The sequence below is a fragment of the Balaenoptera ricei genome, chromosome 16, assembly GCF_028023285.1.
Source record: "Balaenoptera ricei isolate mBalRic1 chromosome 16, mBalRic1.hap2, whole genome shotgun sequence".
NCBI classification, from domain to species: Eukaryota; Metazoa; Chordata; class Mammalia; order Artiodactyla; family Balaenopteridae; genus Balaenoptera; species Balaenoptera ricei.
Window position 1 is genome coordinate 203077 of NC_082654.1, and position 14952 is coordinate 218028.

The 14952-nt window shown below is 57.5% G+C and overlaps 1 protein-coding gene and 1 long non-coding RNA gene across 2 annotated transcripts; one reads left to right on the forward strand and one right to left on the reverse strand.

Annotated features, from left to right (window-relative positions):
• Window positions 1-1912: 1912 nt before the first annotated feature.
• On the reverse strand, window positions 1913-10152 carry PAOX (polyamine oxidase). Its single transcript, XM_059900399.1, has 7 exons — window positions 9867-10152; window positions 8884-9370; window positions 7965-8164; window positions 6118-6370; window positions 5285-5397; window positions 4341-4498; window positions 1913-2300 (listed from the first exon to the last, which is right to left on the reverse strand). Exons 1-7 carry the CDS (start codon window positions 10048-10050, stop codon window positions 2097-2099), a joined length of 1599 nt encoding a protein of 532 aa, XP_059756382.1. The 5' UTR covers window positions 10051-10152; the 3' UTR covers window positions 1913-2096.
• On the forward strand, window positions 2915-3995 carry LOC132350863 (uncharacterized). The gene is made up of 2 exons (XR_009498030.1): window positions 2915-3274; window positions 3654-3995. It is a non-coding gene; the product is annotated as an uncharacterized LOC132350863 (long non-coding RNA).
• Window positions 10153-14952: the final 4800 nt, after the last annotated feature.

Below are 14952 nucleotides of genomic sequence, written 5' to 3' on the forward strand. Positions count from 1 at the left end.
GTTGTGCAACCAGGGGTTGAACCTGGGTCATGGCAGTGGAAGCCCAGAGTCCTAACCACTAGGCCACCAGATTTTAACTTTATATCGCAAGTCTGAGCAACTACTCACTGCACTTTCGAGTTACAAGAGTATGACGCTAATGGAATTTTTTTTTTTTTTTTTTGGTCTGCGTTGGGTCCTCGTTGCTGTGTGCAGGCTTTCTCTAGTTGCGGCTAGCGGGGGCTACTCTTCATTGTGGTGCACGGGCCTCTCATTGCAGTGGCTTCTCTTGTTGTGGAGCACGGGCTCTAGGCGTGTGGGCTTCAGTAGTTGTGGCACATGGGCTCAGTAGTTGTGGCTCGCGGGCTCTAGAGCACAGGCTCAATAGTTGTGGCACACAGGCTCAGCTGCTCTGTGACATGTGGGATCTTCCCGGACCAGGGCTCAAACCCACGTCCCCAGCATTGGCAGGCCGATTCTTAACAACTGCGCCACCAGGGAAGCCCTAATGGAATTTTTTAAACAAGCTCCTAAAACTCCAAAGATGCTCAGATTCTCAGCACAAAGATATCATTACTGTCATCTTGATGGCCTTAAACCTCCTAATACTCAGGGCTAATGGTTCCTGGGGCTAAGACAAGCCCTCCAGGTGGCTGACTGAGACCACCTGGGCCTCCTGACAGGCCTCCCAGCACCCCTCCTGAGCCAGCCCAGACAGCCTGAGTCCTGCACCCAGACTCATGAAACCTGAGACGTCAACAACACAGAACTCTGTGCCTGATGCACGCTGTGTTCTTCCATGGCCCTAGGACCAAAGAACGAAAATAAAAACCTTCCTGAAGCCCAGATTTCTCTCACAGCTGTCTGACAGGCAGGTGCCCCAAGTGAGACAACTCCAGGGACACAAAGCAGTGGACACACAGACAGACCTCTGGGGGCAGAGGGAAGGTCCCTGGGAGGGCAATTTGACCCAAGATGAGAAGTCGATGAGAAGGTGCCAGGCTGGAGGGCGGAGGGCGTGTCTGGCACCACGGTGCAGAGCCTGGCCACTTGGGGCTGAAGAGAAGCCCAGAGGCAGTTCTCCAGGCATGATATGCTTCTCCAGGGAGCCAGGGCCTCAACCCGAAGCAGCCCAAGGTCTGAGGAGGGTCAGCAGCCACTGACCTCGAGGTGGGTGCCAGGCCGGTGGGTGCCAGGCCAGTGGGCCCCATGCCTGCCACATGGAGTCCCGGCCTCTGCAGCTCCTGCGCCTCCCTCCCTCCACAGGCTAGCCTCCAGCTGCACCGCCTCCGCGGGACGGTCCGGGAAAGATGCCCAAGCTCTGCCGTGGCAGCCGTGAGACTGGCCATTGCCACCCTCACCTGAGGCCTCTGTCCTTTCCTCAGCTGTGAGATGGGGGCCGTGCAGCCCATTCCCTGGGACTCTGAGGATGCAGCGAGGGAAGATGGGAGAAGCTGAGCACAGCACCCAGGCCCCCTACACGCTCCCCACATTTATCCCATCACTGCCCAGGATACCCTGACACGCTCACCCCAGCGCCGCCCAGGGCACCCTCACACGCTCACCGCAATGCCGCCCAGGGCACCCACTCCTCTGCACCCTTCAGGCCTCACTGTACACCTCCTCCAGAAAGCCCTGGGCCCTCGGGTCAGAACGGGGCGCCCCTCCCCCGCGCACTCCTTTCTCACACTCCCTGGCCCTCGCCCAGACCGTAGGGCAGCCAGTGCCTGAACAATGGGGAGGTCCACTGGCTCTGCTGCCACCAGCAACGAGAATTCAGGGACCCGTGAACACACCCAGGGTCCAGGGTGGCCGGGGTAGGCGGGCCACGTGCTGGGGGCACAGGGCCCTGCAGTGACCGGAGCCCGGGGCACGACGAGGGCAGAGCAACCCACGCTGCAGCTCCGACGCGTAAGGACAACTCTGGACAAAGGACGCTTTTACACACTTTATGTTCTTCCAACCGCATCAGCGGCATCCCGCATCTCCCTTCTCCAGGAAGACTTCGCGCTCAGCTCAAGCTCAGCCCTGGCCGGACTCCGGCGACTTGGGAAAGGAGGGAGCTGACCCCAGTGACATTAACATCCCAAATCCCAAGCCTGACTGAACCTTGCCCATCAAAGGAAAGGGTGGGGCCAGCCTCCTGGGGACCCGGGAACCCGGGGAGCAGAGCCAAGCTCAGAGCCGGGCTCAGGCCGCTGTGCCTGCGAATCCCACAGAGCAATGAGCCGGTCAGCCTCCCTCCAGCCGGACAGCAGAGCCCCGTGCGTGGTGGAGTAAAACGTCCGGTGTGTGGCTTCCCCTGCAAACAGGACCTGGAGCTGCAAAGAAGGCTGGGCTTAGGGTAGGTGCCAGGGGTCAGCCACAAGCCCCACACGCTCCTCCCCAAACACAGAGCGAAAAACCAAAAAGACGGAAATCAGCAGGAAAAAGATAAGAAGATTCAAGGGCCAACTCAGAAGCCCACCATCCAACCAGAAATCCAGAAAAAGAAAAAGGAAAAAACAAAACATGATGAGATAATTGAAGAGCATCCCAGACGAGTGAATATGCGCCAGAGTGCAGCGTCCGCTGGGCTCGGAGTGGGCCCGTGAGGGTGGGGTTTCTTGCTCGTTCAGGCTTCCTCAGAGATTTGAAAACCAGGTGACACAGGGAAGAAAGGCATCAGAACGGCCTCAGGCTTCCAGCAGCAACACTGGAGAACGTCTTCAAAACCCTAAGGGACGTGGCTCTCCAACTGGCATTTACACCCAACGTGAGGCTTTCACACGGCTGTGAATCCTTGGACACTCCTCCCGTAGGAAGTGCGGTCTGTGCCCCGCCCCTTGAGTCTGGGCGGGCTCCTGACCACTTTGTCCAGCAGGTGTGGCAGGAGTGGTGCTTCCTGGCTTCCCAGCTCCGTCACTGGAGCAATGCAGCTGCCCCTCCCCGGAAGGCCTGTGCTGGAGCCCCAGGCGGCCACAAGGCAGCGTGACAGCCACCGCTCTGTGAGGAAGCCCAAGCCACATGGAGAGGCCTGGGGCGGGTGCTCCAGCCAGCGTCCCAGCCATGCTCAGGGCAGACGTGAGAGAAGCAGCCTCAGATGACCCCAGCCCCAGCCCTGAGTCACCCCAAGCCCGTCATCTTCCCAGCTGAGACCCCAGATGTCATGGGGCAGAAACAACCGTCCCACGGTGCCCACCTACAGAACCCATCGGCCCAGAGAAGTGGTTGTTTCCACCGCTGGAAAAGAAACCAAGGCACCCTCGCCAGCTCAGGTGTGGAGAGTGCCCACAGCAAACAGGATGTGTGAACAGTGAGTAGCAGTCTTAGCAAAATTACTGCATCACACCTTGGAGGGTGGGGAGAGGTCTGAGGGCTGGGTGGGCAGATGAGTGCAAGAAAGCTAAAACTTTATGTGCCATGGTCAGAATTCAATCAGTAATTCTTAAAACTGAAAAATCAAAGAGCACTTAGAGGGACTTCCCTGGCGGTCCGGTGGTTAAGACTCGGCGCTTCCAGTGCAGGTGGCACAGGTTCGATCCCTGGTCGGGGAACTAAGATCCCACGTGCCTCGAGGCGTGGCCAAAGAAAAAAAAGGCACTTAGAAAACTGAACACAGAATGTTGGATGATGTGGAGCAATTATTGTGAATTTTTAAGTGTGATAACAGCGCTGTGTCCTTGATCTTTTAGAGACGCAACACTAAAATATCTGCAAATAAAATGACATCACCTGTGGGACATGCCTAGTAACAGGCATGGGTGAGGCCGGGGCAGTGAGACACCAGGAACAGACAGCTGCGAAGCTGGAGACAGGAACCCAAAGGTTCTGCCAACCTTTGTAACATTTAAAGTTTTACACAATTAGATGTTTTGTAAACAGTGGTAGCACTATAATGGAAAAGAACCTGAGAAAAAATATGTGTGTGTGTGTGTGTGTGTGTGTGTGTATCTGACTCACGTTGCTGTACACCTGAAACTAACACAACATTGTAAATCAACTATACTTCGATTTTATAAAATGGCTTTAAAACAGTGGTAGCATAAGCCTGTTATTTAGAGATCAGAATCAGCCTGAAGAACAGTCTGGGAAGGGGCAACGGCATGCCCCCAACCAGAATGCTGTATTTTGTTTTTATTTTAATTTGTTAGCCAGCACCATAGAATCCTCTGACGCTTTAAGCCACACGTATGTATAATTCTGATCAAAATAACACATTTTAAAATTACTGTTAGTTTCAAAAAGAAAATGGACTCTGAGTCTCGGGGTCCCAGCCCCCCACTTGATCGCACCCAGCAGCCCTGGCCTTCGTGGGGCCTGTCCCGGGCCCTGGGCCTTCAGCGGGACCCCGGTGCCCTCGCCAGGCAGCTGCGTCCTACCTGGGCACCCCTGCCGTCTGCAGGGAGGGGCTGGGCCAGCAGGTCCAGGTCGTCCCCGGAGCTGCCCACGGCCACGTAGCTGTAGGAGCCCCGGGTGTACGGGGCACTGTGCCAGCGGGACCTCAGCACACTCCTGGGCGCGGGGAGCCGGGGGTTCCCTAGATCAAGAGACACTCGCATTAACAAGGAGCCTCTGGGACTTCCCTGGTGGCGCAGTGGTTAAGAATCCGCCTGCCAATGCAGGGGACACGGGTTCGAGCCCTGGTCTGGGAAGATCCCACATGCCGCGAGCAACTAAGCCCGCGTGCCACAACTAATGAGCCCGCGTGCCACAACTAATGAGCCCGCGTACCACAACTACTGAAGCCCACGTGCCTAGAGCCCGTGCTCCGCATCAAGAGAAGCCACTGCAGTGAGAAGCCCGCGCACCGCAATGAAGAGTAGTCCCCGCTCGCCGCAACTAGAGAAAGCCTGTGCGCAGCAACGAAGACCCAATGCAGCCAAAAGTAAATTAATTGATTAATTTAAAAAAAACAAACAAACAAAAAAAAAAAAAACAAGGAGCCTCTCACCTTCAGGACTTAGCAGCTGAAAGTGAGAGACGCCGCCCGGGAGAAAACCAAGGCCCAGAGGGTGTTAGTAAGGGGCTGCCCTCAGGAGGCCCTGGAAGCAGAGCCCCCGACAGGCACCGCCGCCTTTCCCAAGCCTCAGCGTCTTGTCTGTGGAGCTCTGATTAGGGACAACTGCGTTCATCTTGGTGGCAGATTTTAGAAAAGAGAAGTGGGAAGTGTCCCTCAAAGACAAGAGCTCTTAGTGACGCACTAACGGGAAGGACAGTCCCCGGACACTCAGGGCTGAACCCAGTTCCTCTCTGGTGAGAGGCTTGGTTCCTGTCAGAGCCCAGCCACCAGGGCAGGAGGCGGCATGGCCCCTGCAGTCAGTACCTGTCACCCTGCGGAGCACCTGTGTCAGAGACAGGAGCACGTCCTCGTCCGACAGCGTCTCCATGAACTCAGACTCGAGCCCCGCAATGAAGCCGCAGAGCACCTGGCTGGTCCTGCGGGAGAGAAGCAGCGCTGGGACCGGACCCGCGACACCCAGACGGCCTCCACCAGGGCCAGTGGCTCCGCCAGTGTGGCCGCGAACTCCCAGGGCCCCTCGACACGGGGTCTGCAAGGTCAGAGCTCTCGGGGCACTAAGACGGTTCCTTCTGTCTCCACCACTGAGCGCCGGTGGGGACGGCCACCGCCAGCGCAGTCGGGGACTCAACAGAACCTATGACAGAGCCGGTGGCTTCCCTGCTGCCCACGCGCACTGGGAAACGCCCCACCACTGCAGTGTCCCGTGAGGCAGCGAGTCACTAACTGTATCAAGTCCTGACCCTCGGGTGCGTGTCTTTCTAATACCCCGTGTGACGGGCCGGAGGGGACGGGGCACACCATGCGGACCCTGGCTCGGCTACCGGGGCATTCGGGCCTGGGTATCTGGCAGACACTTTCTCGTAAATGAGCAAAGTGTGTCTCTTACAAGGAAAACAACTTCTAGTATTTATTGCACGTTCCAGGTCCCAAGAGATGCTGACAAGCTGCACACAGTGGGTCTCCATCTGTCCCTGCAAGGGGTGGGCCCAGGGTGTCTGTCTCACCATTTTAGGTGCCCTCGGGATCCCTACCCATTCAAACCCTCCAGAAACAACGCACAGAGAATCGACATCGCGCTGGACCCCATGCAGAGCTCACACCAGGCTTTCCCGGAGAAACCCGGGAAGAGCACGTACCCGAAGGAGGGCAGGACCCAAAAGCCGATAAGCTTCTTGAACCAGGCATCTTGCAACTTGGGGACGGCGTCCTCCAGGGGCGACGTGTCCCTCCACACCACCTGGATGTGCTGGCAGTCTGGCTGCCAGAAAGGCTCCTCAAACTCCAGGAAGATTTTATTGTTGGTCCCAAAGCCGATTTTCCTGATCGCTTCCGCCTTCTCGGTGGGCAGTGGCGGCTCAAAGAAGGTGTCCAGACGTTCTTTAAGAAAACCTGGAATTCATAAGTAGACTCGGTTTACACCACGTCAATCGCTTAAACCAGAACTGACAGCCACGGGAAGGCACCCTGACCCCGTCACAGGAGTCAGAGAAAGAGGCGTCTGGGACCCACACCGGCTGGCCATCGGGAATCCTGGCCGGCACCTCAGTGGAGGGACACAACAGGCCCCATGAACACCTGGCCAGGCAGGAACGGGTCGCATGGCCCCCAGACTCCTCTGTGGGGACAGTTCTCCCTCCTGAGCCTTCTGCCTCTCAGTCTGCCCAGGGTTAGCCTGGAGGGGCAGCGAGACATACCGGCTTTACCCAGAAGCCACCTGAAAATTAAGCAGGTTCAGCCCAAAGTCAAACCGCGAAGAGATGAAACATTCGCAGCACGAGCCAACCTCGCAGGTCTGCAAGAAAAGGACGAACAACCCCACAGGAAACAAGGCACCAGCCGTGAGCATCCACAGAGGGGACCGTCCCTCCACGGCCGCCCTCTCGGTGCAGAGCTTCAACTCAGTAGTCCCTGCTACTGGAATTGATCCTACACATATGTGCCCACGAGTGTTTTTAAACACACATGTGTACAACACTGTGTGCAACAGAACAAGTGAAGACCATCTAAATTTGCATCAATATCAAGTAACGACACCTACATACGAGAAAACACAGTGTGGCTGTAAAGAACAAACGGGACAGGTGCCTGGCCCCCTGTGAACAGCGACCGCACAGCCGTAGTGACGCACCTCCTGACTGCAGCAGCTTCAGTGACCACGCGCCACAGCTGTGCATGAACAAGGCCGTCCATGTAAAAGAAAAAACACCGTGATAGACCTGTCTGTGCTGATTCGAAAACGAAGGAGCGGCAGAACACTGTGCTAACATGTCTGGCGTGATTCCATCGCGGGAAAAAGGAGCCGGGCACTGAGCAAGCTTATCCATACCCAACTCTCTGCGAGGCGACAGGCGGGACATGCGGACACCGCCCTTGGGGTGGGGATGGGGGTGGGGGCGGCTGGGGGGAGATTCTTGCCCTTCATCTTCCATCCACTCTGGCACCTGCTAGCTTTGTGAACTTGGGCAATTAAGTGACTTATCTCTGTTCGCATTTGTCAAATGGGGATGGGGCAGATGTGTCCCCGGCTGCCGCAGGAGTAAATGAGATGAGCAGGCACGGACTTGCGTTCAACCATCTCCACCTTTTACCCAACTGCCGCTCCTACTCCAAGACTTGCGTCTAAAGCATCAGATCTGGAATTAAATAGGATTATACGCACGACTCCTTCCTCGATTACCACCAGGACCTAAACTTGAGACCCGGCTTTCACGCCCTCTCCACCACTAAGGAAGCAGTTTGGTGAACCTCCCAACCTTTCCATAAATTACCTCCAAAAGGAGAAAGACACTTGCTGCCCTGCGTTTTCTCTTCCTGTGAAACTTTATTCCAAAGCACTCGACTGCTACAAAGCACAACCGAGTAACTCTATCCCAAACTCAGAATGAAAATGTGAGCTTAGCAGCCAACAAACGCCCCAGAGCCAATGAGGGTGAAGAAAGCCAGAGGCCAGGGGCCCCTGGGATGGGAACTGGAGGGGCTTTACCTAATGGCACGGTGACGACCACGTGATGCGCTGGGAAGCAGCTTCCATCCTCACATTCCACCAGCACCGGAAACGTCTCCCCAGGAGCGGAAGCTTCCTCGAAGGACCCATTCCAGTGAATGGTCTTCACTGGCTTGTTAAAAACCATCACGTCCTTGGGCAAGGAGGCCATGATGCGGTCTGTGAGTCCTTGGTAGCCCCTGGGAGAGACAGAGGTGTCCCGTGGTTAGGACCAGGCCCTGGAGGTGAGTCTCTGAAACAAGCCCTCCAAGCTCACACCAGATCAAGGAGCTGCAAGGGGCTGTGGTCTTGGCCTGGGGGCCTGGCTCAGCCAGGGAGGAAAGCAGGGAGGGAGGGGGTCTCATGGGAGGATTAAATGAGCAAAGGGATGCAAAGCTCCCCAGGTAATGGTGGAGAGCAGGTCCCTCCTCACCAAGCCCAGGGCTCTTGTTCTGGGCATCTGCCTGGTCCCAGTGCCCTCCCTGTGCAGGGCAGTCCTGGAGAGTTTTGTGAGTGCCCCATGGGGGAACGGCCACACCGACACAGAGGAGGGCCTGTCTGCCCATCTCTGAGGTCGAAGCCCCCGCACAGTGCTTACAAGCAGAAGGCCTCCTAAACGTGGGAGGAACAAAGCATTACAAGATGCATTTCCTTCTTTTAATCACTTGTTTTTGTGAACAATTCTTTTCTTTTTCATAAGTGAGCAAAACTAGGGCAATAAATGACCAATCTCCCTAAAACAGGGAAGACAAACAGCCCCGTCTCTCCCACCCATCCCCTGCCTGCCAGAGGCCTGAGGTACGGGTAGGGACCCCTGGGGTGCATGGAGGGTACTTGGGGTGCATGGGGGGACCCCTGGGAGGCACGGAGGGGCCTGGGTACATGGAGGACTGCCTGGGTGGGTGGGGCACGCACATACCCAGGAAAGGTGCAGTCCAACCCTGGCAGCACAGTGTACTCCCCGAAAGGTGCGAGGGCCACCAGGTCCATGCTGTGGGTGCCACTCACACAGCACTCCACGTTGAACAAGTTGTTCAGGATGGCCAGCTTGAGCCTCTTGGTCTCCTCCTCCTCCGTCCAGCCGGCCATGTGCTGGCAGATCTCCTTCTTGAGGTACTCCCCGACGCTGGGTGCGGGGGTCTCAGCCGCGTGCAGGAACTCCCTGGTCTGGTCTATGAGACTGTAGAACAGTCTGGCCATCTCCGCCACCAGCTCAAGGCTCACACTGCCCCCGGAGCTGGCATAGGACACAGAGGGCAGGCCCACGTGACCCCCGGTCTCGATCAGCTGGTTCTCCTCCGACAATGCCTTCTCCCCCAGCAGCCCGTACTTGGCAGCCAGCTGGAAGACGGGGTTGCCCTGCGAGGGCCCATGGATCCAGTGAGCGCCCACCTCCACCACACCACCTGGGAGGGAGCAGGAGAGGCCACCTTGAGGCTCCCTCCCCTGGGCCCTTCTTCTGTACACCGAGCCCCGCCCTTCCCATGTATGCTCTGAAAATCAGCCAGAGGCCCACACGGTCCCTGAGGACCACAGACTCTCCCGGCAGGGCCCATCAGACCTAGTTTAAGGGGAACACCCGGGAGGGGCGACCTGGAGGCTGGAGGGGGAGCTCCCTGCGGGGCCAGAACCGGGGGCAACTGTGCAGAGCCACGGGTTCCCCACGCACGGCAGAGGCCGGCCCTGCTCATGCGGGCAGCTGAGTTTCGGGGACCAGTGAACTTCGGTTAATTAACTGAAGCAGTGCGAGGATTCACTCAAGGGGCCAGATAAGGGTTCCGGGTCGCTTAACCCCGGACGCAGGCCGAGCCAGGACACGACAGAGCTCTGGCGGCACGGATTGGGCTCTGGGAAGGGGTTCCGCGAAGGAGTTCCGGGAAGGAGTTCCGGGAGGGCTGTTACCGAAGCTGCGCTCCGAGCGGATGCGGCCACCGGCGCGGGCCGTGGCCTCCAGAACCCGCAGGTGCGGGAAGGCCGGGTGGCAGCAGAGCCTCTGCGCCGCGCCCAGCCCCGCGATGCCACCGCCCACCACCAGCACCCGCGGGCCGCGGCCCGGGGTCTCCGCCTGACGGCCACTCGACTGCATCGCGCCGTCCCGGGCAGTTCCCGCGCGTCCCCGCCGCTCGGAGGATCGGAAAGCCGGGAAGAGACACGAAGTTGGCCCGGGACGCGGGGCGGGGCCGGAGTTTGAAGGGGGCTCGGGGCGCGGGGCGGGGCAGAAGGCGGGGCCAGAGGTGGACGGGGGCTTGGGGCTTGGGGCGGGGCCGCGGGGCGGGGCGGGGCGGGGGCTCGGGGCGGGGCCGCGGGGCGGGGCCGCGGGGCGGGGCCGGAGGTGGATGGGGGCGCGGGTTGGGGCCAGAGGAGGAAGGGGGCCCGGGGCGGGGCGGAAGGCGGGACCGGAGGTGGAGCAAGGGGCGTGGGGCAAGGCCGTCCCCCGCGTCGGCCCCCCTTGGCTCCGCGCACCCCTCTGGGTTGGGCCTGGGGCTGCCCCTATGGGTCTGGCCCACGCCCTAGGATGGTGGCGGAGGGCCGCCGGAGAGGGCGACGGCGAGTGCGGAAGGGTCCGTGAGTATCCCCCGTTGCCGGTGTGGGCAAGCGTCCCCACCGAGGGAGAATCGGGGCGGCCGGCTGGCCAGTCGGGTTGTGTCCCCTTCCTAAGGAGACGTGGGGACGGCGACCAGAAGGCGGAGGAGGCGCCTCCTTCTAGCTTCAGACGCGGAGGCGAGCGCCGTCACCTCCCGACCCGGTGGAGCGCGTGGACGGTGAGTGCTGAGATGTCAGGGCGGGACGGGGAGAAAGCCTCCAGGCGACGACACTTTTGTGTGTGTGTGTGTGTGTGTGTGTGTGTGTGTATACACAGTCACAAGTCTACAAACACAGGATGCAACACACATAAAGTACAAAGTTCAAGATAAACAGTAAAGGGAGAAACAAGTCTTACGTCCCTCCCTCCCCCTCCGGCCCCAGGAGAGGAAGACATATTCAAGCCTGCAGGCATTTCTGGAGAATTCCTCTAGTTCCGGCAGGTCTCCCCTACTGCCTTGCAGGTATTAGAAAGCTCCTGCCTTCTGCTAAAAGGGTCCTCAGGCTTCCCTGTAAACCCAGTTAGGGCACATCATTCCTTCTCAGCCACACTTGGGTCCTACTGCTCCAAACCACGGCGCACCAGTGCCTCCGTGGACTTTCCGTGGCCACCTGTTCCCTGTGGGGTGAGGGTAGTCAGGGAGGGGAATTAGCTCCAGGCTGGGCAGGTAGTCTTTCGGTTTGGGGTGTTCCTCCTTCTCCAGGAGGAGCCCTTCTCTCTCCCTGTGTTGCTCTCCTCAGCCATATATTCTTGTTCTTGGATTCACTTTCCTGTTTTGGTGAAGCTGAAAAGAGGTGTCTGGGAGATCATTTTTTTAAAGATATTGCAAAGCTGAAAATGTCTTCATTTTGCCCTCATACTTGATTTGTAGTTTGGCTGGACATAGAATTCTAGGTCAGAATCCTCTTCCTTCAAACTCTGAAGGCATTGCTCCCTTTCTCCTCCCTCCTAGGAGTGTTGTGAAGAAATCCACAGCCATTCTAATTTATAATCCTTTACAAGCAGTGGGGACATTTTCCTCCCTGGAAGTTTTTAAGATCTTCTCCTGAAGTTTCACAACGTGGTGCTTCCATGTGCCTCGATTGTTACTTACTGTGTTGGGCTCTCAAAGGGCCCTCAGTCTAGAAACTCCTGTCCTTCAATCCTGGTAAATGATGTCATTGATTATTTCACTAATCAATTGTTTCTACTGATGACTCATCCCTAAGCAAACTCTTGAGGGTTTACTCTTACCTCTTCCTAAAGTCCTTAATTTAGGCTGTCAGACTTTGAGCCTGGCCCTTGAATGCTCACATGTGTTCTCTCCTGCTTTCCATCTTTATGTTTGTGCTCTCCTTTTGTTAGGTAGTTAGACATTAGCAGCAAGAAGGTGACAGTGGCGAGAAAGACAAGCAGAAGCAATCGAGTCACACCCAACCATCTGGAGACCCTCCCTGACATTAGCAGCAAGAAGGTGACAGTGGTGAGAAAGACCAGAAGGAGCAATCAAGTCACACCCAACCATCTGGGGACTCTCCCCTGACCCCACCCAGAACAGTGGAAACTATGGTCATATGGTGGGCAGCTTATCCTGTTAAAGAGGGGCACAGTAACACAAGGGAACTTCCCTGGGCTGCGCATGCCCAGACCAGACAGGTGTATAACCTATAGTAAACCCAAACTCATTATAATAAAATCTATGTATGGTTTTGCCCCCCGCCCCCGTGGGCGTTTCTTAGCGATTGAAGGATGAGAGCCTGCGCAGCAGTAAACTTGTTACATAGCTCGGGACTGTCGATCAAATAATGATCCCCTGTCACTCGCCCCCGCCTCCCTGCAAAATGCTCCTTAAAAGCACCCTTAAGCCTGTATGGAAATGCTGCTTTCAATTCACAGAAACAGCCCACTCTCTCTCTCTCTGAGAGTGTACCTTTGCTTTGATAAACTTTGCTTTGGTCTTGCTTCACTTCGCTGAAACAGCCCGCTCTCAGAAACAGCCCGCTTTCTCTCTCTCTCTCTTTCTCTCTCTCTCTCTCCTTCTCTGAGAGTGTACCTATGCTTAAATAAACTCTGCTTTATGCTTAAGCTTAAAGCTGTAGTTTGCTAGTCTTTGCTTACTATCGCGGAACCAAGATTGCTGGTCCATTGACCAGCAATTGCTTCCGTTGACCTCCTCGGTTGGAGCTATTTTGTTATAAGGCACGTCAACCCGGTGACACTCTGTGTGATTTCTTCCATTGAGGCTTTCGTTTCTGCTGTCATAGTGTTCATTTCCAGGAGCCCTTTCTTCTGTACAAATGTTTCTTTTTAGAAAGGGGAGGGTCTCTTTTTGCCTCATCTTCCAGGGGGATGGTCCTCACTGGTCTGCAGACGCGAAGTGCTATGCTCCTGCTCAGTCGCTGTGCTCTGGGTTCTTCTTCCTGTTTCTTTTGGCTCTGTCTTCCAGGAAGAAGCTCTCTGAGAGGTCAGGTTATGTGTGTCTGCTGGTGACGAGGAATGGTAGGCCAGATGGCTGTTTGTGAGTGGGGCTCGTCAGATTTGAGCTTGATTCTGGGGAGGCTGTTATTTGGGGAACCTCCATCCATATCCCTAGGTCTTTCCTCTTGAGTTGGTCATGCTCCCTGGGAAGAGTCTTCCAGTCTCCTGCCTGGAGCATATAGACCTGGCTGCCAATATTTTGGGAGCCAAAGATGGACAGGAGTGGGGAGGGTCAGCTTACTGGATGCAGTAGACCCACCTCCAACTGTGCCTGCTGTCCCCTTCCTGGAATCCCTGTTTGCAGAGAACAGCCTCCCAGGATGCTGCCAGTCACCCCGTGCCACTTCCTGGAATGTGAAAAGGGGTTTAGGAATCTAACTGCTTCTTAAGCAATAAGGCAGTACCTATGCAAATAATCAAGCTGTGAAGACTCACCCCTGAGTAGCAGGGACAGAATCCCAGCCCTCATGGAGCTCAGTGAGTGGAGACAGAAAATAGCCGCATAAATATGTGATCGTTTCTCCAATGAAATGTGCATGCAAGGGATGCCTGCCCTTTAAAAGAAAGGCTTGGGGAGAGGTGTTGCCATGGACCTGAAGCAGTCTCTGAAAACTCTCCCATTGTGCCCAGACTGCAGGCTGACCGGCTCCTGATCCTGAGCAGTTTCGGTGGCTGGTCTTGCCACCAAGCAGGTCAAGGCGCCCGCGGCATGACTGCTAGTAATGGCCCGCTGCCCGGGGAACGGCCGCGGAGGAGGGTGGCTTGCGTGCTGCTTGCTGGGCCCGTGGCCCTGGGCTCTTCACTCTCCACTCCCCACCCCCGCACCCCCCAACCCGCGGAGCACCCCCTGCCCATCCCCCGTCTCTAAGTCCCGCCTCCCCAAGCTCCTCCGCGTCCCCGCACCCCTCCCCCACCGCGGCCCGCGAGAGATGGCTGGTGACCACCCCCCCACCCCGCCCCGCGCGCTTCACGCTGGTCGCGGTCCCCCCCCCCCACCAAGGAAAGAGCCAGGATGAAGCGCCCCGCTCGCAGCGTGCCCGTCCCAGGCGGGGGCTCACCTCGTCCGGTCCCCGCAGGGCAGGAGAGGCACGAAGCCCGGCAGGGAGCCTGAGAGTCGCGCCTTCGGCGACGGCGGTGACCACTGGACCCAGAGGCGGCGCGGGGTCAGCAGCGCCAACTCCTGGCTAAAGCGCTGGGCCTGGGACCAGCCATAACGCTGAGCCAGACACTGGCCTTGTCGCTCAGCCTGACATCCCGCGACTGATGAGGAAACGCCAGGCGACCTGGTAATTCCAATGAAACAGCCCATCTGCCTGCAGCCACCCTGACCCGGTGTCCCTGTTTGCAGGGGGAAACTTCACCCCCCATTCTGCCGCCTGAAGCAAAGTCCCCAGCTCAGTGTAGCTCCCTCCTGCGAGGTTCCCCCAAGGGTCAGCTAAGCTGAAGCCCAGCAGGGTCACTGGGCTGCTGCCAACGTCCCAGTGGTCTGGTCTACCCTGGGGACACTTCAGCCTGCAGACTTTGGGTCCCAGCTCCACAGACGAACACACCACTGGTCTCTGGGTCCCTCACAGGTATGCCCACAGGGAGGTCCCTGGTGTAACCCCTGAAATCAAGCTACTGGTGCAGCCTCGTGGGGCTGTGAGAAACACATCTGTGTGCTCGTCCTGCAGTGCAGGAGACCTCCTTGCTGGGCCTGGGCCACTCCGGGCACAATGGGGCCTCTCTCTGGGCTGCCAGCGGGGCCCAATGGCTGCCGCCACATTCTCAGGTTGCAGCCCCACTGTCCTCGTCCCATCAGCTGACTCTGTCACCTTTGAAACTACCCTGTGTCCTGTGTTTGGCTTTCCCATCCCTTCACAGTTGCCACTGGCCATGCAGCAAGGGCCCTAGTCAAGGCCCTAGTCAAAGGCGAGCAGGGGCTACTCTTCGTTGCGGTGTGCAGGC

Bases quoted from the DNA above. Each gene is read 5' to 3' on its own strand.
- PAOX (XM_059900399.1), bottom strand. From the start codon at position 10,050: ATGCAGTCGAGTGGCCGTCAGGCGGAGACCCCGGGCCGCGGCCCGCGG. The intron at 9,371-9,866 runs GTAACAGCCCTC...GCTCCCTCCCAG, and splicing joins CCGCTCGGAGCGCAGCTTCG to GTGGTGTGGTGGAGGTGGGC. The intron at 5,398-6,117 runs GTACGTGCTCTT...TCTCTCCCGCAG, and splicing joins TGGGTCCTGCCCTCCTTCGG to GACCAGCCAGGTGCTCTGCG.